At 48.9% G+C, this 27,452-nt stretch overlaps 6 protein-coding genes across 6 annotated transcripts; 4 read left to right on the top strand and 2 right to left on the bottom strand.

The window, feature by feature from the left end:
• Positions 1–1,221: 1,221 nt before the first annotated feature.
• On the top strand, positions 1,222–2,553 carry EV422DRAFT_507996 (uncharacterized protein; the record flags this gene model as incomplete). The annotated part of the gene is made up of 1 exon (XM_053068701.1): positions 1,222–2,553. The coding sequence occupies one exon, from the start codon at positions 1,222–1,224 to the stop codon at positions 2,551–2,553; it is 1,332 nt and encodes a 443-aa protein (XP_052923789.1).
• Positions 2,554–3,465: 912 nt separating this feature from the next.
• Positions 3,466–4,254, bottom strand: EV422DRAFT_537018 (uncharacterized protein; the record flags this gene model as incomplete). The annotated part of the gene is made up of 1 exon (XM_053070878.1): positions 3,466–4,254. A coding segment is annotated over one exon (322 nt), but the record flags the coding sequence as incomplete, so codon positions are not given.
• A 2,161-nt stretch (positions 4,255–6,415) lies between these two features.
• On the top strand, positions 6,416–8,838 carry EV422DRAFT_569499 (uncharacterized protein; the record flags this gene model as incomplete). The annotated part of the gene is made up of 6 exons (XM_053072773.1): positions 6,416–6,490; positions 6,565–6,752; positions 7,094–7,244; positions 7,317–7,489; positions 7,552–8,456; positions 8,705–8,838. The coding sequence occupies 6 exons, from the start codon at positions 6,416–6,418 to the stop codon at positions 8,836–8,838; spliced, it is 1,626 nt and encodes a 541-aa protein (XP_052923791.1).
• A 294-nt stretch (positions 8,839–9,132) lies between these two features.
• EV422DRAFT_537022 (uncharacterized protein) lies at positions 9,133–11,214 on the bottom strand. Its single transcript, XM_053070879.1, has 3 exons — positions 10,293–11,214; positions 9,879–10,228; positions 9,133–9,800 (listed from the first exon to the last, which is right to left on the bottom strand). The coding sequence occupies exons 1-3, from the start codon at positions 11,102–11,104 to the stop codon at positions 9,289–9,291; spliced, it is 1,674 nt and encodes a 557-aa protein (XP_052923792.1). The 5' UTR covers positions 11,105–11,214; the 3' UTR covers positions 9,133–9,288.
• An 11,641-nt stretch (positions 11,215–22,855) lies between these two features.
• Positions 22,856–25,000, top strand: EV422DRAFT_507999 (S-adenosyl-L-methionine-dependent methyltransferase; the record flags this gene model as incomplete). The annotated part of the gene is made up of 1 exon (XM_053068702.1): positions 22,856–25,000. One exon carries the CDS (start codon positions 22,856–22,858, stop codon positions 24,998–25,000), a length of 2,145 nt encoding a protein of 714 aa, XP_052923793.1.
• Positions 25,001–25,302: 302 nt separating this feature from the next.
• Positions 25,303–26,854, top strand: EV422DRAFT_508000 (uncharacterized protein; the record flags this gene model as incomplete). The annotated part of the gene is made up of 3 exons (XM_053068703.1): positions 25,303–25,349; positions 25,401–26,398; positions 26,577–26,854. 3 exons carry the CDS (start codon positions 25,303–25,305, stop codon positions 26,852–26,854), a joined length of 1,323 nt encoding a protein of 440 aa, XP_052923794.1.
• Between the last annotated feature and the right edge of the window lie 598 nt (positions 26,855–27,452).

A 27,452-nucleotide genomic window follows, 5' to 3' on the forward strand; every position in this document is an offset into this window, starting at 1 on the left:
AGTCAGACACCCAAGAAAGAAGGAAAGACATAGATGCGATCGCAAGGTGGGATGGAGGGCTTGTCGAGCTGCGGCAGCCGGTCGACAGACTGCAAAGATGAAGGGGGTGTTGGAGCTGCTTGCACTGTATCTCAGGTTGGGGAGTTTGTCAGGACGACACACTTATATGTCACCGGAGGCTTGTCATTAGTGCTCTGTGTCCAGCTACGGGGACGTTATACTATTAATATTTGATCCTTTCGTGGGACGGCTTTTGTTGACTCGGGGAACTCCTATTAGTAGTGCAATATATATATAGGCAAGACACCATGGAGGCGCTCCGCACTGAGGTTGGGAACGCGACCTGTGCGTTTGCGAGTTGCTTGTTTGAAGCGCGCAAGGTTAACCGGCCGTATCATGAAGGGCACGCACACCACAATACACAACACAGGCTATGTACATACGACACAGCTACAGCACGCAGCAAGACCGGCAGGAGGACTGACTGACTCAAAAAGAGAGGGGCGGAATATTGCGGGGAGGGGAGCGGGACGACTGACGGGAATATTGCGCCGTCAAGTCATGACTATGCAGTGACTAGAACGGGTTGGCGCCCGTTTTTCCTTATTGGGCAAACAACGTCGGCAAGGAGTGGAGCCTTGGGCGCATGGGGGATAGATTCGGGCACAGCTGACGGGCAAGTGTCTGCTGTCGATAAGCGGAGTTTGTTGTTGGTGACTACGAGGATGAAACGCAGACGGAGGCGAAAGTTCAAATGATCTTAGGGGGACACCGGCGCGCGGAATGATGATGAGGAACAATCTGGGCTTTGGGCTTGCCGATCACACATGGCAGTGGGAACCAAATGTTACATTCCACTCAGAAGTCACCAGTGCGCGGAGGGGGGGGAATGCCATGTGATCGCGTGCACTCCCGAGGGGCCTGGGCCGGCCGTCAACAACAAGCACTCAATCAAATTCCGTCCGAAAGCAGGCGGAAATGAATGGCGGCGGCTGAGTCATCACGGCGACGCCCATCACAAGATATCCCAGAAAGAGACCTCTGGGCCGCAACCCCCCCCCCCCCCCCTCGCAACACTCTTTTCGCCCAGAAAAGTCTCCTATTCCCAGTGAAAATCCCCAGCAGCTCCTACGCCCCTCTTGCAGAACTCACGCACAGCCAACCAACTCCCCACACCTTGCTCTGCCCAAAGAGAACGTTCCGCCACCCACAGGCCCCGCAATGGGAATCATCCCAACAACAGCCCTTCCGCCCCCATTCGCAGCTACTTACATTGACCAACTCGACACCCCCCCAACCGCTCCAGAACACCACCTGCACCACGGGGAAGGGATGGAGAAGGCTCAGGTCTCGGGCTCACGGCTGGGTGATGCGTCCCCCGCGGAATCGTCCACGCCAAGCATCATGGCAGGGGACGACGTGGTGCAGGACGCCATTCCCTCGCGCGACAGTAAACACCCCGCCGCCTCAGATGCAACAACGACAACAACAAACGTGAAAATAATCCCCACAAACCCACTCAGCATGCCGCCTCCTCAGATTCCATTCAAACGTACGCCCTCCCGCGGCCCACTCCCGCCCTCCCAGACCACCCACGTCGTCGTGTTGTCCGGTGCCCCGCCTGGGCTGATCGATATCGAGGCGTTGAAGGCTCAGTTGAAGGTGTTGGAAGCCGGTGAGGGTGGTGTTGGGGGTGGGGAGGGGTCCGCGGAGGGAAGTGATGAGCAGTTGTCCAAAAGTGAGGGTGGTGGGGATGTGGCGACACCGCCGTCACCAGCGAGACGATCGTCGAAACAACCCGCATCCCAACCCATCCCGATGAGGAGACGGAATTCGACGGGGAGCATGTTTAGTGATTCGGACGGCGACGATGGCGATGATAATGATAGCGATAGCGATCGTCGGGACTCTACCACGCGCGACCTCAACGCCAGCGGCAGTAGCACCAACGTCTTGGTCGTCAACCTCACCCAACCCATGATCCCCACCCTCCCGAAACTCAAAGTGCAGAAAACGGAAGATCTCAAAAACAACAGCGATGATAATCTGGAGGAGGTGAATGCGAATTTGAAGGTGGTTGAGAGCCCTGCGAGAAGATTGAGTGGGGAGTCGGCGCGGCATGAGGGTGGGAGTTTGGACGTGGGAGGGACATTGGCGCGGAGTGTTTCGCCTACTCCGGCAGTGTCGACGGCGACGCCGGCGGTAGTAGCTGTCGCGACCACACCACCAGCACCTGTCGTAACCCGATCCACCGCACCACTGCAATTAGCAACACCAACAACAACAACACCACCACAACCACCATCCACTCCATCCACTCCCGTCGTCACACTCGCGTCGCCGTCCACGACCACCACCACCAGCCCACCGACATCCGCAACCAAACGCAACGTCACCTTTGCAACCCAAGTGTCGATCCACACCGCGGACGAATGGAAAGCGCAGCTGCGCGCGTACCGCAAGGCCAAGAAGCGGTGGGCGATCGGCGGGAAGCGGTGGAGGGGCCTGGGTGCGCGGAGGATCACCGAGACGCTTTTTGGGGCGAGTGTGTAGGGTGGGGAGAAGTATCCTTGCCGGATCTTCTTTTTTTTTGGGGGGGGGAGCCTTACTGTGTGCTGTATCACGCACCCGGCGTACTATATCGCACGCATTCCTCATGTTTTTCGTACGTACCATAAAATTAAACGTCTCTGTATGAGATATGAGTATATACACCGGTGTTTTGTTCACCCAACATGATGTCTCTGACACACACCCGAGCCTTTACTGGAGCAATGCATGCATGACATCCATGAACATTTCGATCCCCGTCGGGGGACTGATCACGAGCGATGAGGCATCATCATCAGCTGGGGACTTGTGATTCGAGTCTCGTCTCGTCTCGTCTCGAACGCCAATGCGATGGGGGCTGTGATCGCCCCGTTGCGCACAGAACGGCGGCATGGTGGGGAAAGCGGTCCCGGGTATGGGACATTGGATTCCACTGCATTTTATCACTCTATTCGCCATCAACGCAAGTGTGCAACTGCAAGAGCGGGCCCGCGGACGTCACACGCAGTTATCAAGTGAACGAGTCGTCAGAACCGCGGGTATATAACGCGACAATCATCATACTGCGTACGGACGAACGGGAAGTGGGGGTTTTCGAAGGCGGCCGTTATGACAAGAACGCCACAGAAGCGTGGAGGGAATGCGGTGAACCTTGTTTTTTTTTCCTGATCCACGGGAGAGTGACGGATGGTTGGTTGGCATCGTAGGCCTATTTGGAAATGACGGATGCGGTTGTCGTGTGCGTAGTCTTACGAGAGAAAGAGTTGACTGGTCCCAACGCGTCAGTATTGGCCGCACCGCACGCGTTGGCCAATGGCTCGAGCGAATAAGGCCGTTCGTTACGTGTTTCACTTCTCACTTTATTACGCGCCCCCCCCCCGACGCGCCGCCCTAACCCACCTTTTCCTTTCTCATCAAGCTGGTTGGTGGAGACAAACGACGCTGGCTCGGGGCACTCCACTCCCACAACAACAATGTGTTCCATCATCCACCCCCCCCCATTGCTGTCTCAGTCTCATCTCGCTTCATCCCGCATGTGCTTTCGGGACTCAACCTTACCCATCGTATATGTATATGCACGCCTCGGCTTTTCTTGCCTTTGCTCTTGTTCGAACGATCCTTTTTGGCTTTCCCTTCCTCATAGACCCTGCATCCTAGATTGACTCCCGTTGTATATTACGCTAGTGCACACCCGCCGCTGGTTCGGATAGGTGTTGTACCATACACTTTCTTGCGCTGCACTCTAGCGTCCTGTTTTCTCACCGCACTCGCCGGTCACTATCGAGCCGGCAAGGAGTACTCTGCACACCACGATCAATACCTTCTTTCTCGCGCCATTCAGAACCAACTTCGTCTGGAACCGACGCTGCCCTTTTTTCCGTCTACGTGAACGTCCCACCCGACAAATACCCTGGAAAAAGCACCCAAAAAATGACAACCCGCCCGCCAATCATCTTCTTTCCCACGCCCATTCCGCCGCGGCCCTCATCATCCTTCAACCCCTTCCCAGCCCCGTTCCCAACCCTCTCCGAGCCCTCCGGCGATACCTCCACATCATCCACATCCACATCCGCATCCACATCAACAACATCAACCCAAAAAACCACATCCACCACCACCCCGCCACCAACAACAACAACAACAAGTAGAAGTATCGTCACAACCCCACCGCAGACGATGAGCATGGGCCAAATGCGGGTCATCGCCTCATCCTCCATCCCTCCCCTCCCCCGCCCAACCCCGCCCACCTCCAACCCCCCAGGAACAATGACGCCCAAAACCCAACAAGTCTTCCTCGCCTCGCTCAGCGCCCCCGCAAAACAGGGCCTGCTGATCGGATCCATCGTCTTTTTTGCGCTCGCGGCCGTGGCGGCGTTTGCGTATTCTTGGAGGAGGGGCAGGGGGAGGTGGGGGTTCGGTGGGAGTCGGAAAGTCGGAGGAGCGACAAAGAAGGGGGGTGTGAGTCCCTCGAGAAGAGGCGGGGATGAGGAGGGTGGGTATGCGGCATCACAACCGGTATCCCAAATGTATGCGAATATGAACACATACCCAACCCCGCCAGCGTACAACCCGACACCCTCGTTCGGCAACGAAGGCCCGACGTTGACACGGGAGAACAGTCGGAGTTTTGAGGGGAGTTTGAACCGATCTGTGCCGTCTGAACCGGGGAGTTTGCAACGCGCCATGAATCTGGCGGCCACCAACCCTTACAACCCAGCGTACAACCCTACCGGGACGATGAACTCGAGTTTGGGCAGGAGGGCGGAAATGGCTCAGCGGTACCCCTACCTTTACGGTCAAACCCTTCTCCAACAACAACAACAACCCGATCGCCCAACCCTCCCCCGCGCAACCTCAACTGCCTTACCCCCGCTGGGCTCCGACACCGGCAGCGTGAACGGCGCACCGCTCAACGAGTTCGCGCGCTCAGTCGAGATGTTCCGCTTGGAGGAAACCAATCAATCACAGATGTATCTGGCACAGGGAGAGGGCGAGGCGTACACGGAAGCGTTTGATGTCATGGATATCGCGGGGTACGGCGATGGTGATAGCGGGGCAAGAAGGAGCGCGGGTGAAGCGACCTTGACGCGGAACGCCACCCGATCGTCTGAAGGCAGTGGGACGTTGCAAAGACGTCGGGACATCAACGACAACGCCGACATCAACACAACACCCGTCCCACCACCCCGCGCCTACCTCCCCCCGGGAGCCCTCACCACCACCACCAAGAGAGGGTCGACAAGCACGACGTCGACATCCCCGTCCCTGCCGCGTTTCTCACCCTCGGGTCTCACACCCCTCCATACGCCCGCGTTCCCATCCCTCCCCCGCCCCGCCCAATTCACACCCACCTACCCCACCCCCCCGGTGCCCTCACCCCCGGCGGGTACGGGGGGACCCTCCACGCCGCCGTCACCCAACACGATCCCGCTGCATCATTCCGGGGACGTGACCACCCGCGCGTCATTCTCCTACGCGATCGCGCACCCCTGGGTCCCGCAACGCGGCGACGAGCTCCGGCTGGAGATGTGGGACCGCGTGTGCGTCGTGCAGGTGTTTGACGACGGGTGGTGCGAGGGTGTCCGCGTGCGCTCCGACCCCTCCGAGGCCGGGACCGTGGGCATGTTCCCACTCGCATGTCTCCAGGACCCGCGGCACGGCACCGCCACCGACGCCTCCGAGTCGTTGGATGACGCCTACCCGCCCTCGGATAACCCGCAGCCGGCGTGGGAATGGACGCTGGACCGGCAAAAACCGGCCCATCAGCAACAATCACCAAGCAGGGAATCCATCTTCTCCAACCCGCGCATCTCGGCCCTTCTCCGCGACTTTGCCGCGCCCGCGTCGTCAGCGGGGCTGTACCACGCGCCGAGTCGGCAGAGCAGCATTGCGCGGAAGGGTGCTGGCGGGGAGCGTAGGAAGGAGGAGGGGGAGGAGTGGCGGTATACGTATGATTTCAGTTAGGGATTTTTCGTAGGGAGCCTTTTCTCACACGGACAAGTTTGGAGCTTTCGCACATAGACAAGTTTGGGATCGGTTTACCCAGGATTCCTCATATCGTAGCTTTGTTTAGATGGTAGAACGAACGGCGTATGTAGATAGCTATGTCTCTTTCTTGGCACGCCGGGTGTATACAGTGTATATGCGGACATCATATGCAATCTGACATCGTGGGAAATACTTGGACCGACTGCGTAGCTTGCGCGTTTCTCGATATTCAGCAAGCGGTCTCGTTCAGGCATAGGCGCGTCCAACATACACTTCCCCTTCGAAATCCACCGACGGCGGGTGGCAGAAACGGTATGGGCATTCATGATATACCCAAACGTATGAGCGGGTCGAGAGGGAGAGGGCGCGCGGGGATATGTTTGCGGCATTGTTGGGGAATGTGTTGGCGTTTGGGCAGCAGGCGGTGGGGAAGATGGGTGATGCGGCCCTGGTAAGAGTTCTCGTTGGGCGTTCTCTGTCACCTCAACATAACACGATTCACACATCCCAACCTCAACCCTCCAGTCAACGTACATCTCCGTGCTTAGCAACCTCCTCGAGCGCCTCCCATCGACCTACCTCAAAGCCCTCAACCCCTCGACCACCAACAACGCAGCCGCGCACATCCCCGACGACGACGATGACATGGACATCGACCCGGCACCCTCATCGTCAAGCAAGTCACCTCACGGTAACGATTCGACTACTACTCCGTATGTACACGTAAACCTGATATGTAAAGCACGTCTTCATAGGCCAATCTGAGCAACTCGAAGCCAAAACGGGGCGGGGGTCTCTAGCTAAGCTTCGTCTCGAATAGCTCGGATTCCTCCACGTCGCGCCAGGAAGTACAGCTGGGCGGCATTACTTTGCAGAGGACTTTATCGAACTTATTGCTCGTTTCCGCCAAGGCAATCCAAAGCTCGATGCTCTCCCGGTCGTCTTGTAGTACCTGACCATGAACCAGGATCTCCAATACCCCACCCCCGTTATAGCGCCTTAGCTCCTCCGTCCATCCCGTTGGTATCCAGACATCTCCATCCTGACAAAACAGCGCATATCGGACCACCCGCCCCGGCACAGGTGCGAACCAATTTGGGAGAATCGCTGCTCCACCGCGAAAGTCCACATCCAAGCGGCGGATCCCTTCCGGAAGCTCGATAGGGCAGGTGAAATTCTTGCACTCTGTCAACAGTGAGCTGAACGTGTGTGAGCGAGGGGGCCTGTGACCACTGGAATCCCACGACATCGGCCACGCATCCTATTATCGTTTGCAGGCGAGGAAGCGTGGGCACGTTCCTCAGGAGCTCAAAGGTTGTGAGCTCAGTGACCTGGTCGGCGTAACGCCAATACAGAGTTTCCGCCATGACTTCCTGGTCCAGAACTACATTGGGGTCATTGATGAACAGTCGGCCCTTATTCCATCCAAACTGAGTAGCGGGCCAAAAGGGTGGGTCATCCAGAAATGTGAACACGACTCTGTCGAACAGAGCCATGGTGATGAGGGTGTAGATCCTACACACACAAGGTGGCTGCGTTCAACAAGGTCGATCACCAACATCCTGCGCAGTCTGGCAAAGTGGCAGCGCATCGTTTGCGACGGATCCACGTCCATGTGGCATTTGTTTACGAATCGCTGATGTACATAATCAGCTGGCCAGCTTATTCCGCTCGCCAGCTCTGTGAGGGGGTGTGCTTTTCGCAACCCGATCCATTCCCGTTGTCTGGGTCCCCAAACACGCCGACCGTCTCCTCGGGCGACGTTCGAGAGACGACCTATCTTGTTTGCGAGGAAGTGCAGCCAGCCTTGACGTACCAAGAGGCTGTGGAAAAGCTTCTAGACCAAGGGTCATTTTTTGTCACATTGAACATGAACGAAGATATCGGTTCCGACGGGCTGATTAGGATTAATGTCAAGAACAACACGACAGAAGTCAGGGCGTACTTGCAAACGTGCATCCTTCCCCAAAGCACGCAAACTTTGGCTGTCTACGACACTACCGGCAATATCTTCAAAGGACGGCCATCGAAAATTCTCGACAAACATCGCAGCGCAGGCGGTAGAGCCATCACATCAAACCGGTCCAGCCCAAACCTCGATGAGAACGCTGCTCTCGGGACTAATGGCGCAACTACAGCGTTTTCGGGACGCACACGCACGATGCCAGCGGCTAATGACAATCTGGAAGCCATCGCGACCGCCCTCATCTATGAAGATCTTGCAGAGCCAGAGGATCACGAACATGTCATGGTGTGGAGTCGAGATGACAGCCAAGCCGGTCCAGAAGTGCTCGTCCGCGACTTCAGCGAGCTCGTATCCCTACCAGAAGGCGGGTTCTTCAAAGCCACGTTATCAGAAATGCGCGCTTTTGATCAGCAACGTCACGCGGCGCTATACGACGAGCACTTTGTTGTAGGTGCTGTCCCTTGATTTGAGAGATGTTACCTAGATTTTGACCTATGAGTTTGCCTTGTTTCTAGTTCACTCCAATTGTCTGAAACACCCCCTCGCCCCGTCTTTGCAATTCGAACTTTGTCGCTTTCTCATTCAGCGTTTGGCATGCAACCTCCCGGCAATCGGCGTCGAAAGAAGTGTGCGAAGCTCTGGTTAAGAATTGCCGTCTGGAGGCTCATTTGTTGTCAAACAATCCTCGATACGCCACAGAGAGCACATTTGTCGGCGAGTCGATTGACCTCATAGTGGCAGATCGAAAAGACAAGATGGCGTTGCTCAGCACTCAGCATGCGATTCGAGTCGCCTACGATGGCGAGGAGTTTCTACTCCGCCTCGAAGATTAAGACTGGGGTCCAGAAATCGTAGTCAGGAATAGCGATTCGGACTCGGAACCGGGGGACGAGGATGTGTACCCCATATCAGAGAGCACGGATCGCCCGACCCAAGCCGTCTCCATCATAGCTCACGAGCATCCTGTGGTCGAGCGCCTCACCTTCCACTTTTTCCGCATGGGCACGAGCATCCAAGTGGATCTGCCCGTCGAAACAACCACACAGGACGCGACGGTTTTCCAGTGTTTTGGGATGATCACGCGGGGTACGAGGCGTTGCCGGCGCACATGTCAAACCACCCCGAAGTTTTTTTGCGTATATCACTGCTCGCAGAAGGTTGACTACGGTTGAGTTGTCCTTTACACCGGTTGAGTTGTCCTTTCAACGGAGGATGTGTTTTCTACATCAGGTGTTTGCTACCCACGCGTTCCTAGTCCCATTCTGTCAACTATTGGATTGCGATCAATCCGAATCTCCGTCTGAACCGATTCTGATGATGAGCTGTTCTTCTTCGAGCAGACACGTGAAGGAGCCATCGTCCCCGCCAAACCGTTCAGATATCTCCTCCGCCAGCGGCTGTCCTTTCTCAAATGCATCTTCATCATAGTCCCATCCTAGCTCGAAGTCCAGTGCAAAGTCGGTTGTGTCAAAGAAGTCCTCTGGGAGACGGGCTAAACAACGCAGAAATTCCAGGAGAACCTTTGGTGAACACTGCTCGCCGTCACCTCGGATCCGTACAGATCGCTCATCGATGCTTTTCGGGACTTTTAGGAGGCTAACCAAGTGCTTCGCCTTCATGTCGAGCCAGGGGATGACCTCCAGATCCGCAAGATTGGGGAGGTCGGAGATGTGTGCAAAATCGTCGTCCTCAAACGACACGCCATCGTAGGCAGATTGAGCACACGAAGAGATTACAAGTTTTTTCAATTTCGGGCAATGCTCGGCTAATGTTTGCCCGAAACCTTCAAACACGCCTATTGGGTCAAAAGAAAAGCCATTTCAAGGTGTAAGTGTTTCTGTCCCAAGGCGTTTCAACTCAACGCAGACAGCACCTTCAGATAGATCGAAACATTCTGGAAATATTGTAAGATTTGAAAGCTTTGGACAGGGCTTCAGGACAGCGGTCAAGCTTTCTTTTGTGATCCGAGCTCCGTCGCGCCCCGCGCTAGCACCAAACCTGAGGATTCTCAAATTTGGTTTCGACGCTTGGGCGAACGCCAAGAGTCGTCGAGGGAAAGTCCCCGGGTGTTCAAGCGACACATGCACTTTGGCCCAATCGAACTCTCGCCATCCACCGATCCACCACACGAATTTTTCCCATAAAGCATCTGATACGTCGAACTGAGGCTCTGCGGTAATGAAAGTGTCGCCAAAGTATTCATCCCTAGGATCTTTCGGAAAGCTGCAAACGGCATGTTTGTCAAACTGCATGGCAGCGCGACAATGACTAGGGATATAATGCTCACCTCAGATGAGGACATGTCCTCATCATAGTGGTCAATAGCGTGTCATCGATTCGCACATCCCAGCGCATGTGCAAGTGATGCAAGCCTCCGAAACCGGCAGCATGCCATCGGCTCAGCGCTATGCCCAAAAGCTTTGCGTCAACTCCCAACGTAGCTGGGGTGGCCGTCCCTGTCTCCGGGTCAACATATACGTATGTTCCCTGAGCAGAATGACCTTGTCCAAGCCAGTCCTTTCCAGTGATGGTGGTGACGGCCGGGCAGCATTTGGAGGCGGCGTCGAAGAAGGCGTTCGGGGGAACATGGGATACATGAATGCGACGCACGTTAGGCACGCTACCGAGCCACTTGGTCCACGATGCCGGCGGTTTTGCCCCGACGGCGCCGCGAATGTTCAAGGTGAGGACGTCGCGGAGGTTTTGGGCCCCCGGGGTGAAGACTACTTCGTCATTCGACTGATCCCATTCTAACGTCACTTCAGCGAGCCTGGCGGCACGTATGCAGTGCGTAACAAGCGTTTCCCACTGGGGGCAGACCTGCGACAAGATGAAACAGCGAGGCAGCGCCGGCCCCGGCGAACAGGCTTTGCGCTCCCAGTCTTGGGGGGCGACCTCTCCAAGGTCTTCGCGGACAAAGGAATCGAGGATGCGTCGCCACAGTTCGACGGGCAGGTCGCGCAGTATGGCCATGTGGTAGCAGTAGGGAAGCGCTGCAGGCACGCTGACGGAGACGCGACAGACAGCCAACGGGCTTTGGAAAGCAAAGCGTCTGCCCCTGTTGGCAAGCTCAATGCTCGAGGTACAGCCAGGGAACATAAACCTGTAACCCCCGCCGAGCAAGTCAGGGGATTGACTAGAAGTGGGTAACTCGTGCTAAATGTGAGGAACTCGGGTTAGGGTTAGACTAGTTAGACAGCTGCCGAGCGGAGCGAGTAGACCCTGATTGTAGGAGGCCGGGTAAGGCCGACTCACCGAAGGCAAAGGGGTTAGGTTTGTTAATCAAATGGTTCACTTTGGCTGTAAAAAAGTCTTATTCTGGAGGTGAGCTACCCACATTTAGCACGAGTTACCCATTTCTAGTCACGCCCGCAAGTCAGTGTCTGCTGGCGCGTGCGTGACTCATCATCACCGACTCGGCTTGCACCGTGTCTCAGATCTGGAAGCCATCCCCGCTTTTTCAATGCAACGACCCATCATCCTTGCTCAACGGGGGCCTAGCTACTCCTACTACCTAGTTATGCCTCCGTCAGCCGCAATCACACTGGCCATCCTCGACGGCATGGAATTCACCAGATTATGAAGATGTCGTTCCATGGTCGGCCACAACTGCTGAACAATCGTATCCAGTGTTGCCGCCGTCGGATTGGCTGTCGGGGATATCTCATCTTCACTTGTATTTCATATTATATCTCTTTACTTCTACTTGATCCAAGACCCGGGCTGGCCACCCGAGCTCTCGGTGATACATTACATAAGGCGCCAAGCCTCACTGAAGCCACGCAAGCCCCGTTGGCAGCCCATATATAAAGCTGTCAGTCGAGCGGCCGCTGAGAAAAGCTTCTGACTTTTTTCTTCACTACAATACACTGCTCTCAGCCCTCTCAGAAGGGCCCAATATCGTCTACGTTTCCTCTGACGTTACATGGTAGCACCACCTACCGCTAGCATCACCAAGATATTCCTTGTCAACGTTGCCCCTCTACCGGATGTTGCCCTTACACTCGTTCACAAGCAAGAATGGACGGACAGACTCAAGCTATCGTTGCGGCTGTCGCAGCTGCTTTCGCTACTCAGCAGCGTGCTAGTACGCAAGAAACCCAACGAGCCGAACGTTTCAAGCTTCTTATGGACGCTCGCAAGAACAAGCTCGTCGAATACGATGGCGCCAAAGCTGCCAAAAAGATCGAAGAGTTTGTGACATCTCACCACAACTTTCTCGAGTCTCTCACAGTCCTGGCTGTACAAGCTGGATCAGACGGTACTGGAGCTGCCAACGCCATAGTCTTTACTATGGCAGACTACGCCCCTACGCTCACTACCTACCTCAAGGGTACTGCTCTCGAGTGGTACAATACGACTTACGCCGCTGGACCTCCCGCAAGTTGGACAGCTTTTTAAACGGCTCTTGTCGCTCACTTTTATCCTCGCAACTTGCGTAATACTATTGAGCTCAAGCTCTCCGGCCTCAAGCTCGGGGACTCTCTTGAGAAATATATCAAGGAGTTTCAAGACACCAATAATGAGCTCGAACCGCTCATTGTCTCGATAACACTCAAGGCACCATTCCTCTTATCGATCAAATTTGATACTTCAAGGCCGGTCTTCTCAAAAATACGGTAATCGGTCATTAGGGTTAGGGTTAGGGTTAGGGTTAGGGTTACAAGACCCCCTGGGTTGGGTTTTATTATTGGGTTGCCTGGAACCCTAGGGACTTAGGGTTAGGGTTAGGGTTAGGGTTAGGGTTAGGATTAGGGTTAGGGTTAGGGTTACAAAGGGGGTCTGGGGTTCAGGGTTTTGAGGTGATCATCTCAGACAGGCTACAGCCAATAATTAAAGTTATAGTTTAGGGTTAGGGTTAGGGTTAGGGTTAGGGTTAGGGTTAGGGTTAGGGTTAGGGTTAGGGTTAGGGTTAGGGTTACAAGACCCCCTGGGTTGGGTTTTATTATTGGGTTGCCTGGAACCCTAGGGACTTAGAAATTTTCGGGTTTTCTGGCTTTTGGGTGTGTTCTACAGTTCGAATTTTTGACTCTGAGGGATGTAGTTGCGGGGGGTGTTGGGCACCTAAGCAAGTCGGGGAGGACTAGGTGTGCAAGGGCAAGTGATGGGTCATATGGGCGGTGGTGCGGGTACGGGCGGCAGCAGGGGTGCCAATAGGGGGGGGGGGGTTGATATAAAGGGGACATATATGTTATATATACGTTAGAGGACTTGTGCAAATTGGGATTCTTATAGTGCCGATCCGGAGTTGGCGTCCTAATTGAAAAGTTGGCCCCATATCATATTCTCTAATTGAAGTACTCTCGGATTGGCAATCCGTGCGGAAACGGCTTCAGAAACTTAGAAAAACGAAATTTTTACGCGACGGGGGGTAAAAAGTTGGAAAATGTGGTGATATCTCAACATCTGGCTGACTATCCAGTGTAGGGCACTTAATGAAAGTTGATTGTAGCCTATGGTTTGCATAGCTGATGTGGTAGCAAATCTTGTGTAACCTTGCTTTTGGCTGAAGAACAGGGCCCCTTTTCAATTCTCAAGTAGTGACCCCCAAGATCTCCTAACAAAAGACACGAGTACGTATGTGCAGGCAAAGGGGTTTGGCTGTGTTCTCCAGTAAATATTTTGTGATTCCGCTGTGCATCGTAGACTGTTTGTAGGACCGTTGCGGAATGTCATTTACCAAAACTGTTGAACATTTTCCAGTTAAAGCAGTGTTCTACAGTTTGTCCATGCAGGTTAGAGCACGTGACCTGGGCTTGCTTGCAGGGTACGCAGAGTGAGAGGGTTGGGGTTAGAGATTTCCCAGATCACTTATTAAATTCAGCCGAACTGTCTCTGTCATGGAACATTTAAAATGGTGGAAAGTAGTATTGCATTTATTGATTTAGAGTACATTGGAAAAGCGCACATTCAGAAAAGGGTTTTGGTGTAAAGTTATCAACGACATTCAACAGTACTAAAGGACTTCCGCAAGCATGTCACGGACTTGGTTCTGTCCAAAAGTCGTACGGCACTCAGGGTACCTGGCGCAGCGGAGACGGAAACGATGCTGACCGCCAATGCTATGAAAAGCTGAGCCTCCACAGTTGGGACATTGAAGCTGATCACGATGCTGATGGAAGAGTTCACGGATATTGCCAATGGGAGCAGCATCAGGCACTTCCCCATCCCCATGACCCCACCAAGCACGAGCAGGATCAATGACGGGTGCAATGCCTTTGAACCATCCGGGATTGAAACCAAACGACGAGTTGAGAACATCTCGGAAGCGCTGACAGTCTGTCACAGTAGTCTGTCTATTGCGATCTCCTCTGAATAGAACTCTGGTGGCAGCGTCCATGATGCCATTGATGAGACTGTAGTACTCTTCCACCGGCACAAGCTTCAAGGAGTTTGCGCCCATGTGCTGGAAAATGGTCTCGATCTGGTCCAAATGGAGATTCAAAACCATCTGTTCCGCTGATTCCAACCTGGCGCACTGAACTCGCACTTCAACTCGCATGCCAGTAATGTGGAGCGGGTGACTGTTGAGCCATTGACGTAAACCTCTCAGTGTCTCACTGCGATCCCCAAGGCTGGACTTGGTTTGGGGCATTCGCGAAGACAAAGTCGAAGAGTAGGCTTTGAGCGCATGAACAAGCTTTGGGTAGCAAGTAACCCAAACATTGGCGTGACCCGCAATGTCAAAGCGGGTGGACCCTGTCACAGTCCACCCTATGGTATATACCATAGGGTGGACTGTGACAGATCCTATAGTAAAAAAGAAGACTCCCATAGTATAGAATGGACTGACCCATAGTTCAAAACTGCTCTGCCGGATCCCATAGTAAAAGAATTGTCACATATCATCTTATTCAACATTTAAACATCTCCCTCCACGCCATCGGATCACGTGACGGCACATGACTTCTCTCCATTCATTTCGAGTCACATTGCGTCATCTTCTGTCATTCCGCCGCTGTCCTGTCAACCGTCAATCCGTCACGCGTTCCCTCCATTCCGCTCATGACCGCCGCCATTCCTCTCAAACCTCTTTAACTTAACCTTCGCCTCCGTCCACAGCCGTAGACACTTTCTTCACATCGTCCCTCTACATCCACCTCTTCATTCACTTATTCGTTTTTGTTAACGTCAAATCTACCTAGTTGTTCTCCGATTGGTGACAAAGTGAAATAAGTTATACGACTTTTACACGTTGTCACCTTTCGGAGAACAAGAATGCTTCTCACACGTTTCTCTCCGTTCCTCTTGGAAAAAAGAGGGAAAATAAATGACGCCTCCCCACCCACCCCTCCATTCACTCTTTCGTTTCTGCTACAGTCACATTCTACCCAGTTGTTCTCCGCAAGGTGACAAAGTGAAATAAGTTATACGACTTTTACACGTTGTCACCTTTCGGAGAACAACAATGCTCCTCACACGTTTCTCTCCGTTCCTCTTGGAAAAAAGAGGGAAAATAAATGACGCCTCCCCACCCGCACCTTCATCAATCCAATGAAGACCATATCTTATTCAAAACACTATTTACAAGATCTAACGGATTACTCATCAGAGTTCAGATGAGAGCAAATGTCTTCTATCTCTTCCCGCCACCGGAGCAACTCTTCCTGCACTGTCTCATCGTTGTCAATGTTGGCAATTTCCAAAAACTGTTTGACTTGAAGGATCAAGATGCGTACAAATCCCATACACTGGCAACCTTCTTCACGCATGCTATCATTGCATTTAACTGGATAGATGCAGAATTTTGTGAATTCCTTCAATCCATCCACATGATAAGCGACTTTTGAGAAGACGTAGCGGAGTTTGCATCTATCCTCGCCGAGATAAAACTTCTGAGTCCTTTTTGAAAATAGCCTTTGCGAGATATTGTAACGTATTGCGTTGATGTGATACTGGCGTTTATCAACCGGGTTTTTAGATCTGCAGTTTGGACGCTTGTTTTTCTGTTTGGGTGTCCGAGGCATGTTTTGCGTTTGTGTTGTGTGATATAAAAGGAATTGCACTCTAAATGGAACTTCCAATGCGACATTCCTCTTTCCATGCGACTCTATTTATAGACGGCAAAATCCCGATCTCTTTCTTGCATAAGGAAAGGCAATGCCAAGGAAATCCGGTCTTCTCGATAGAACACATGATTAGCGGTCATCCATCTCGAAACAAATATTAGTGCCGGAACCAAATCCGATAACAACTTGCATTCGAGATAACTGTCAAGAAATGATACCACATGAGCAGCGGTCATCCATCTCGAAACAAATCTTGGTGCGGGACCAGGACCAAATCCGATAACAACTTACACTCGATAATAACTCCTGACATCATCGGATTTTCATTATCGATATTAACTTAATTTACATAAAAGCGACCGCACTATAGGTTCCTAAATTTATTCTTTCCTTATTTCAAAAGGAAACCTATTAAAGATGTCCGAATTTCTATTGAAAACCGCCGATTTGTCTCAATTTCTGGATCGTAATAAGGCTGATTTTGCGAATACTTCTAGAGAAGTTAAACGATTTCAGCAACATGGAGTATTTGACTCGATTGAACGATTATCCGCTTTGAATGAAGTTAAAAGTCTGATCAATAAATCCAAAATCTCTGCTCGCACTCCGAACGGGATCTCGAATAAATCCATGTCCGATGCCATAGGTAAAGTCCACCGGATCTTCAAAAACGCGGGATATGAAAGATTGAATATAAGCCCCGAGTTATTCGATAAGACGAGAAAGCCTTTGGCGGACGAATCTCACAGATTGAACAACGAATATAATGCGAGGAGACGTCAAGGAATTCAACCCGAAATTTGGATTGAAGACTGGCAATCCGTTATGAAGGCAATGAAGAAGTATTATGAAGATAATCTTATGGAAATCTTCGATATGAACACTCCGAGTCTTTACCAGATTCAGTCCTTGCAAGATGGAATCATTGGGCTTTTCGTTTGTTATTTTTACAATGTTCGCGCGAACTTTGCAAACTTGAAAATATTCAATCGGGATGGCGTAGATTGGAATAAAGACAATATTTTCATCTTTGATCAAAGGGACCCGAAAAAGGAAGGAAATGCGTCAATCTTATGGAATGATCGAAAGGCTGATCGCATCAAGAAAAGAAAACTTGCGAAAATTGACGGAGTCGAGGATAAAGATCTGAACGGGTCGTATTTGCAGTTCTTTACCGCTCCGCCGCACAGCGATATTGTGGATGTGGATCCTAAATACGTCTGTGACATTTTACTTCGATTTATTCAAAAGTTCCGCAAAGAAGGGAATCTGATCTTCCTGGATGCAAAAGGCAAGGAGTTCAAGATGGATACATTTCGAGAGCACATTCAAGCGATTATGGAAAAGGCATGCGGTCAAAAACATGGGATTCGTCTTTGTCGCAAGGTACAGATCACCCATCTCCGTAAAAATGGTATCTCGCGAGCCTCTTCCATTTTCCTAGCAGACAATTGCCACCACAATGAGGAGGAAAATCTGAACTACTGCAGTGATGCTGTTCCGAAACCTACCGCCGGTTCCTCTCAAACTCCCGCAGGAGACCCGGAGCATTGATATTAGATCTTGGCTCCCATGTCGATTGACTTAATGGATAATTACGATATTTTACTAAATATTCGACTATAGTCCTTTTGCCTACTTTTCTTGTTCGTTTATCTGCAATATATTCCACTTCATATTCTACGTCTTTGTTTAATCTCCCCGACCGCCTGGGAGGGGGTTGAATCGCTTCCTCTTCCTCGTCCTCTTCACCCTGTCCATCATCCGGTGGTTCAAGATTCTCTACAGTCCGTGGGCGTTCGATACGCTGGTAAGGTGTAGGTACAAGCAATAATTGCGATCTTGCAAAAAGTCCTTTCTCGATCGTCCCATCTTGACTTTTAAGTTTGTAGGATGGTAATTGATTTTCATATGGTGATGCCACCACACCTGCGATTGTGTATAGTTCCGGTGCAAAGTATCCTGTCCTGCTTGGTTTCTTAATGTTTGTTCCAGAATATGGAAACACCTTTCTCACCGTTTCTCCAACCTTCAAAGTTGTTGCTCCACGAACATTCACACTTTTTGCCGCACGACGCAAAATATTACCACCCGCTTCTGAATGAGTCGCAGAATCTGGAGCAGATTCCTCTATTTCATCCGGTGATTTGCGCGTAGTCGAATTGAAAGTGGAATTCAACGAATCTATCAATCCGGGCAGTGCCGTTACCCAGTCCTTGTTCCCTGTTGTTTCCATGAATATGGAGATCTGTTTACGAACAGATGCATTAGATCGCTCGATTATTCCATTCGACCATGGCTGATGTGGACGTGTTGTAAAATGTGGAACATTGATACTTTCTAAGTACTGGTCAAACACGTTTGCAAATTCGCCCCCATTGTCACTTACTAAACGCGTGAATGTCATATTGGGATTCTCCCTTATAATCTCGCGTAGTGCCCTTGTGCATTCCGCTGCTGTCTTTCCCTTTATCGCTTTTCCGTAGAGTTTTCTTGAAAATGTGTCAATCATACTGAAAACCGCACTAAACCCTCTGTAAGAATCGCTTGACATATCCATTGTATCACATTGAAATGATCCTAATGAGGTAGAAACTATTGCACGTACACCAGTCGCTCGAACGGGTCTCCTGAATTTCTGTGCTATCGGTTGTCTCGATAGCCAGTTCATTACTTGTCTTCGAGATATGTTATTTTGCGGATCTTTCCGCAACATGAAATATAGACGATCGCGTCCATAGAAGTTTCGTCCTTCATAGAATAATGCTTTCAGTTTCCCTTCTTGCTCCGGGGTTAACGGCGGAGTCATTGATCTTTGCTTATTGACCAGAAATTTAATCAGTTTCTGGTCATTTTTGTCATTGTTCGGTAAAAATTGATAAAACACCTGAATCTTTTTCTCGGGCATGAGCGCTCAGTAAAGAGGTCATGCTATATAGGCAAAGATTCGAAAAAGCCTGAAAATGCACAACCCAAAATAATAAAATGGCTCAGGAGTTTGGTCGCGCGGAAGTCTTTGTTGCTCAACTCGTAGAATAGTTTTTCGTCATATTCGGGACGGAAATCTTCAAGCGGTCTTTTTCCGCCTAGTGACTTTTGGTTTTACCTGGTCGTCTAAAATCTTCTGTACCAATGCTTCTGCCATTTCCTTCTGTAAGGATTCGAGTATTTCTTTTCTGGAGTTTTCGTTAACGTCTAACCAAAGGCGATCTTGCGAAAGCGCTGCTAATACGGTGTCATACGTTTCCTTTGTTACAATTTCTGGTATATAGAACATTTCTATTCAAAAACCAACAATTTAAAAAAAGTCGTGAAACCCGTCTTTGTCGCAATACCGGTACATCGTTCGCGCATCATCCGCTGCCAAATTCACATATGCAAACGAATACGGCTCCTTTGTGCTTTCCGTTAGATACGATAGAACTTCTTTTTTTGTCTTGAACGCACTTGTCAATAATTTCGCCAAAGATTCCATATCCTCCGAATTATTCTTAAAGATTATAAACTCTGTTGTGTTGTTCTTCATCTTTCGAGTCAGTTGACCGCTCACGGATTGGATACACACCATGGTGGAGCAGAGAAAGTGGCGTCCTTTCGTATAAAGTTTAGACAACTCTTTGTTCAACTCCTTCCCTTGAGCATTGTCACCAGCATCGTCGATATACAACAGCAAGGACTTTCCGCTTTCCGCCAGCAACTTTTGATCTTCCAGAATCTCGGCTATCATTGTATTATTCACTTCGTCTGTGAAAAAGATGTTCCTGTGCTTAGTGCTCTGTGCCAATTGTTTTATGCTCTTATCGTACAAGACTGTATCTGACATTATTATCACTCTGTCAAACACTTTTGCATAAACATCTTCGATCAATCCACATACAAGAGCGGATTTCCCACTTTTGCGCGGTGCGATAAGTGTACTACATATGGGAGGAGCCTGAATGTCGATCGGAATGATTTTGTTTTGAACCTCGTTTTTCTTTGGGAAGATCGGTTTCGGTTTGTAAGACATTAATTCTCTTACCTTATTACTAAATGTATTCAGAAATTTTATACTCTAGTGTCTCCCAACGTACATACAACATCCAACCTAGACGGATTGAGGCTTTCAAAATACTGAGCGTCTCATTTCTTCAAGATTGGGATCTGGTTGAAAATAACGTGAATGACACTATCGCATTCGCCCAACAAGGTTCTGATACCATCTTGTACGCAAAGATCCCAAATGGTAACTACTCGATCGTTGACTTCCCAAACGCTGTTTCCACCGCTATGAATAGCGCGGCTGGCTCTAATGTATACTCTGCTACAGTTCGATGGTGTTAGACGCAAGTTAACGGTAAATAGCAACTCTGTTCCTTTCAAGATACTTACCATGGCAATCGTGGATCGACAGCCTACATTCTTATGGGAATGTCCCGTCGAGCGGATATTGGATTCGGTTCCTCTCACGAGATGAAGAATCCTGTCAATTTAAGCGGTTCATATCCTGTCATTTTGACTTCCAACATTCAATGCAAAGGCACCCAGTATCTTACAGATTATAACGACAGCGCTCAATCAATCTGTTGCAGTATCGTACCTGATAGTTTTGGGGACATTGTACAATATGAAAATTCAGGCGAGTTTCTTCCCGTTGGACAGACCATATCTCAAGTCGAGTTTCATCTTATCAATTCCCTTACCGGAACAGAAGTATCATTGAATTCTCCTTTAAGTGTCAGATTCGCCATTCTTGACGATGCAGATGATCTTTGACCGCACCTATGTTCCTCTTAAATATTTTGTTTTCTTTATAAAAACTCGTGTTAAATGAGCGAAGATCCAAATCATTCGAGTGCCTCTGCCGATTCTCCTGCCAATACTGACACGGTACAAGAATCTGTACAAGATTCAATACCGGAGATTCGATCACCTTCACCAAAGCCAGAGTTAAAACCTAAAAAGCAAAGAACACCCGCACAGGAAGCGGCTCTTAAGAAAGCCGTTGCCACACGGAAAAAAAACTTGCAAGAATTGTCCGCTATGAAGAAAAAGGAAAGCGAAGATAGAAAAATCCAAGAAGCGAAAGAACTTCTTGAAAAGGAGAAACTCGCAAAGAAATTGGCGAAAGAGGAAAAGGCTAAATCAAAGCCGCAAATATCACAAACCGCTAAACGTGCACGTTCAATCAAAGTTCCACCTAATGAACCGACTGCAATTCGGTCAAAACCAAGTCAAGAAACTGAATATGTTGAGTTTGACACTGACTACGACGATGATGGCTACGACTGATTACGGTGGAATTTATGGCTAATTTTTTTTTTGTACTTATTAGTAAACATGTCTGTACCTAACAACTGGCTGTTTGCTACGAAAACTTTCTCCCGCCCGTACAGCGATCCCTAGAGGCGAAGGGAGTGGCTACTTTTTCGCCTTCGGGTCAAAATGTATATTCTACAAAAACGCGTCAGTTGACACCTATTAGAATCCAATGCGATTCCTAATTCTGTCTCGTTCATTTTACAAAAGTTGATTCTTTCGATGGACGTCACGGCTTTGAAGAATAATGCTCCTGTATCTGGATCTGGAATCGTTAATACCAAACTTGGTATCGAATCTATCATACAATCGCTCACAGTTAAAGCAGGTAACGAAACAGTGGTTCAGATCCCGAATTATCCTGCGTACCTTGTACAAACGTACAGAAATATGAGTAAAGGCTATAAACAACTACTTGGAAATCTGACCGGTTATGGTTCCACTGATATCTTCAGCGGAACCGCTACAGCCAGCGTTAGTATGCACCCAATGGTCTCATTTTTTCATCCGACAAACGATCAATTTTTGCCCGTGTGGGCACTCCCGAATCAGGCCATGACCATCGAGTTGGTACTTGCAGATCCCAATACAGTTTTCACAAGTGCTGGAGTAGTTGATGAACTTCAAATCAGCAACATTCGTTGCTTGATTCCGTATGTTACCCCACCTCCGAGTATCGTTGTTAATGCTACAAGAGCAATTGCTGATGGGAAGAGTATCTACTATGATTATGTTCGCGCCACTCAAACAGAAAATGCCTGTAGCGGTGGCTTGAGAAATACTTTCAACCTGCATATGTCTGGCGTTAGATCCCTTATCGGATTGGAAATGTCATTTATAGACGATGATGTGCTTGCAGATCAAACTAAGGACAAGTCACAATCATTCTCGTCTCAAAATCTAAGAGAATGGCGGCTCCAATTAGGTCCGAATGCAACAATCCCAAGCGGTCTAACTGGTTTTACTCATGGGCCTTATGATCGTCAAACGCTTCTTGTTTCCCAACTCAGCAACAACAACTTTGAGCAACTTGCTGATATGGACATTTCATTCAAAGATTATGATACCGCAAATTTCTCGTTTTCGTACGGTTTTGAAGACAAATCCGAAGGAAGCGGTGCTGCTTTATCATTCACCGGAACCGACTCCATACTTCGAGTGCACACCGTACATGCATCGCCCGCACCTAGTCAACGAGTTAGACTTCTCAGCACTTACTTTGAAAATGTCACACTCGCGATCGGGGATGTAGTCAGTGTGATATAATTAGCATAACCTCCATCTCTATCAAGCAAGTCCCGAATTGTTTCAACGATTCAGATGGCACCTAGTTGTTCTCCGAAAGGTGACAACGTGAAATAAGTTATACGACTTTTACACGTTGTCACCAATCGGAGAACAAGAATGTTCAGTTTGGAAAAAGACGGAAAAATAAATGACGCCTCCCCCCTGTCAAAGCGCGTTTACGTAATATCGCCAACTACATTCCTTTGGAACCACCGATTTCCACAAGAATGTCCAAACATAAAAACTCTTCAACAAAATGGCTCTCGCCATTCATGAAGCAAACATCGACCCAACTTATTTCATTATCAATCCTGATGTCGGAGACGGGTTCTTCAAGACCTGCATTGCTTTGCATCACATACTGGATGCGAAATTATACAAGGTTTCGTATCCTGCAGCGGACGATTATTTGAAAGCGAGATGGAAACTTTCGAGAGCGGCCGGTTACAACTTTTCCCGCGCCGGACGAATTATTATTCAAATGGGGAAAACACTCGGTCGGGACGAAATGCCCTGCGCTATCGGGCTTTATCTCATGTTGGATAAACTTCACAAAGAGCGAAATTTGACTCATGTTGAGATATGGAGAAAGGCGGTTCAATACTTTGGCTCTCGTCAAATGGTCATTGCGGTCAAAATGGATGAAATATTTGAAGACCTACCACCCGATTCCGCCATTGACCTTTCGGGCGAACCCGGTCTCCAGTTGGACGATACCACTCGCACAGAGATAGATGAAGAGATAGATGAAGATACAGAGATTGAAGATGTGATCGAAAATGAAAGGGATACGAACGAAGTAGATTGGAGTTCCCGATTAAGAAAGCGAAAAGAGGTTACTCAAGACACCTCAGACGAAGATGATTCGGAGACTACCAAACGACCGAATATTCCGATATCTACTGGATTTGGAAGATCCGAAAACGAGTATAATACGCCCCAATATCTGGTGAATCTGATCACCAAATTTTGTGGCGAAATTGATCTTGATCCGTGCTGGAATCCCGAGTCAAAGATCATTGCAAAAACCGTATACGGTGAACAAGTCGACGGAACATTTGTCAACGCTTTGACGTTGTCTGATTGGACAAAAAGCAATTGGGTTTATCTTAATGCACCTGGTGCTGCAATCGACGCTCTACAACATGGTCCGAAAACTTCTGCGAAAAGACCTTACCTCCATAACGACTTTTGGGAAAAGACAATGTTGGAAATGAAAAAGGGAAACATCAAACGGATCATTGCAATCATTCCGAATTGTCCATACCGGAAATGGTGCAGGTTCGCCCTCGCACGGGGACTTTGTTGCCACCTTACGAGAAAAGTCCCGTGGGATAAAACGGCCGCTGCAAAGGTTCGAATGGACGACATGCGATTTTCGGCAAAGAATTCACATATCTCGAACGATGTCTATTCACGCACGATCGTGTATATTGACTCGGATGCAGATTATCCACATACAGATAAATTCATCGAGGTCTTTCGAACCCATGGATTTATTCCCGGATTAAATACGCGCATACCAAGGATTCTGGAGATTTCCGAGAAAAGACCATTGCGGTACTTTTCTGCCTTTGCTGGAATCGGTGGTGCCGAAATGGCATTAAGAAATATCTTTCCCGAAGCCATTTGCGTTGGCTTTTGCGAGACAGATAAAGACGCTTTAAAAGTTTATGTTGAGCATCATCCTCGACATAAAAACTTTGGAGACATCACCAAAATCAAAACAAATACCATACCGGATTTTGACCTGTTAATCGGAGGTCCTCCGTGTCAACCTTTTTCGCTTGCCAATCCGGGAAAAACTAAATTCACCGATCCTCGGGCGGATTTGTATACACAATTCGTCAGAATCCGCAACGACTGTCAACCCCAATATGTGATTATGGAAAACGTTCCTATGGATTCAGCAAGCATTGCGGAGATCTCGAAAGGACTTTTGTCTACGACGGTGCAAAAACTCAATGCCGCGTCGTTTTGTGCACAAAATCGAATCCGTTTATACTGGACAAATTTCTTTGTTCCGGAACCTTTGGATGTGCCTTCGCCGACAATTGACAGTATAGTAGAACCCAATCATTCCGGAAAGTCGCTCCATTGGAAATGCTTCAAACAACCTCCTCCCCCAGATCTCATTGCCGCGTTCAACAAGGACACGGTGGAGCAAACAGTGAAATTTCGGGACGATGGAAAAAGTAACACCATCATAGCGACCGAGTGTTATGAATTGGCTATCGCTGCAAATGGAGTATTCAGGCTTTTGACCTGCTCGGAACGCGAGAAGTTACAAGGGTTTCCCGTGGGATACACCGCATTTGTCCCTGATAAAAGTAGAAAGCGATTACTTGGAAACGCTATGAACGTACCTACAATCGAGTACATCCTAAAGCACATCCCCTAACACTTCATTCGATCGTCCCACCTTGTACTTTGTCTAAGAAATCCTGACCTTGTCTATTAATCTCATCGAGTCTGTGAATCCCCTTTGTTGCAGTGGAATCCACTCGACGCGAAGTTTCTTTGATCTTCTCGTTGAAGAGTGGAGATTCTTGCACAGCATTGTTAACATTTGTGATGAATTTTGCGCTTTTATGTCCCACCTTCACAGCGTTGTTTGCAAATGAACGCGCCTTGTGATAATAACTTGGAGCATTGGTTATAAAAGTATTCGCTTTTTTTTTCAGATTGTTCAAGAAATTTGCCATGTCTGTTATTGTACATAGGCACAGAATTAAATTTGATGCCTTTAGGTAAATGGCATTCTATAAAGCAAACGTGCTGGAATTCCAAGGGATCAACAGGTCAAAAGGAATCCCGAATCTCCAGCGTCACCAAATCGGACGAGCCCTTGACTATAATAATCTAGATGAGAATGGAAGGCCAGATGTCATTTATTCTTGGAATAGAAACATCCACGACAAAGATCTTGCAACCAAAACACATTATGTCAAACCAGTTTATGAAGAGCGTGTTTCCAGCGCCGAAATCCTCCGGTTATCTGCAAAACAGCACTATACCCAAGCATACAAAGATGGTCTAGAATATATCAAAGCCGAGAAGGACTATCGCGCTAAAGAACGCTATCTGGATAGCATCACACCATCTCGGCGAAACAAGACCGTCACAATTGGGACAAGCACATCGACGAGTGGCCTTCCCGTCCCCGACACGGAAGGTAGGGTGTATAACTATGATGCGCAAACAACTGCGCAAACCGGCTTGATGTTTGAAGCACCGGCTAACCTACATGAAGTCCCAGATTTGCCAAAGAATGTGTCCGGTCAACGTGTCCACCCAGTTATAATCACGCACGAAAAAGAGATCGTTGTTGATAACCTTACTGGAGCAGCCCAAGTCAAAACCGGAAGTTCATCTGTTCTTAAAGCACCTGTTGTAAGCAATTCTCTTGATTATCAAGAGCCAATGATGCCCGGATCGTTTCCTAATATGATCGGAAAAGATGAAGTTAAAATTGAAAATAACATACCTCCGGAGATCAATATTGGGAATGAAAGAGCAGAAAACAAACCAGAAATCGCTTTGACCACCATCAGCGACCCGAATAAGGTTGAGGAACTCTTATCAAAAACACAAGTTACGAGTAATCTCGTTCGAACCCCTGGAAAGACGCCTATTGGAAATGTGAGGAAAGATCGTCGTTTTGATCCGACCAAACGAAGAATAAAGAACAGATTAGAAGACTCACTATTGCAATCCACACTTAACAAGCAGGAATTGGTAGGATTTTCTGATGGAATTACATTGAGGTACACGATGATGGCGCAGCAAGACGGAGATTGTCCGCACTCGCTAAGATAACACAATCCCATACCAAAACCCAAGCCCGAATCGGTGCTCGCACTGATGAGTTAGCCATTAATCCCGCTGTTAAACTGAAAAGCGGAGGTTTCTCTAAGAAAGGAACCGTCATCAAAGCGACGAAAAGATTGATGATGCAGACGAAATTCAATTAATAGATCCAAAAGTTTTGGAACGATCTAGAATGCATCGAATAGTTCAAGCAAATGTTGGAGTTGAGACCATTGTTGATCCAGTGGCTTCCCGTGTTAAGAAACAAGAAAAAGCCTCATTCTTGCGTCCTATCGCAAATCTACGCGGAAAGGAAAGAATCGATTATGCGATACCTCCAACATTTACCGTCGCGGATGTTGAACCTACTGTAAGCATCCGAAAACGCCCTACAAAAACGCAACAAATGCCCACTCGACCTGTCAAAAAGGTCAGAATTGACTGAATTTATGGATTTACATTCAGTGACATAACGCGTTTCAAGTTGTCATAAACGGGATTGCTAAAATGCAACTTAAATAGATACGTTTCTGATGGTCTAATTGCAATGAAAAGCAAAGAAACGATGCGTCCGTACTATCCGAAAAGAAACCCCGCAGGTCAAATCATATATCCGCTGGGAACTCGTAAGTGTAAAATGGATAATTGCACAACCACGATTCCGTTCATTAAACACCGACCGTATTGTTATGAATGTTATTTGAAGAAAAAGGAACCGGTCGATTTCAAGTTGGATGCTGATAGCGACTAAGCGATCTTCCGAAAGTAACTACCCACTGATTCTTGATTGTTCTTCCTCCTTTTCCACCTTTTATCTGATATCGTACATGCCATTGCGTACGCTTGTTTAGAAGAAGTCACTTGTAATTCTACACCCCCTTTCCCTTTGTATGTCAATTCACCTTTATCAAATTTTTCAAGAATCTCATCCATTATCTCCTTCTTGAAAAGTTCGGCCGAAACCTCCTCTTCGTTTATATTGTGTTTTCTGTAGAATTCGTCCATTTATTGTTGTAAGATAAAGTGTTTTACGCCATTTAACC

The sequence above is a fragment of the Fimicolochytrium jonesii genome (genome assembly GCF_025526975.1).
Source record: "Fimicolochytrium jonesii strain JEL569 chromosome Unknown EV422scaffold_20, whole genome shotgun sequence".
Classification (NCBI taxonomy): Eukaryota; Fungi; Chytridiomycota; class Chytridiomycetes; order Spizellomycetales; family Powellomycetaceae; genus Fimicolochytrium; species Fimicolochytrium jonesii.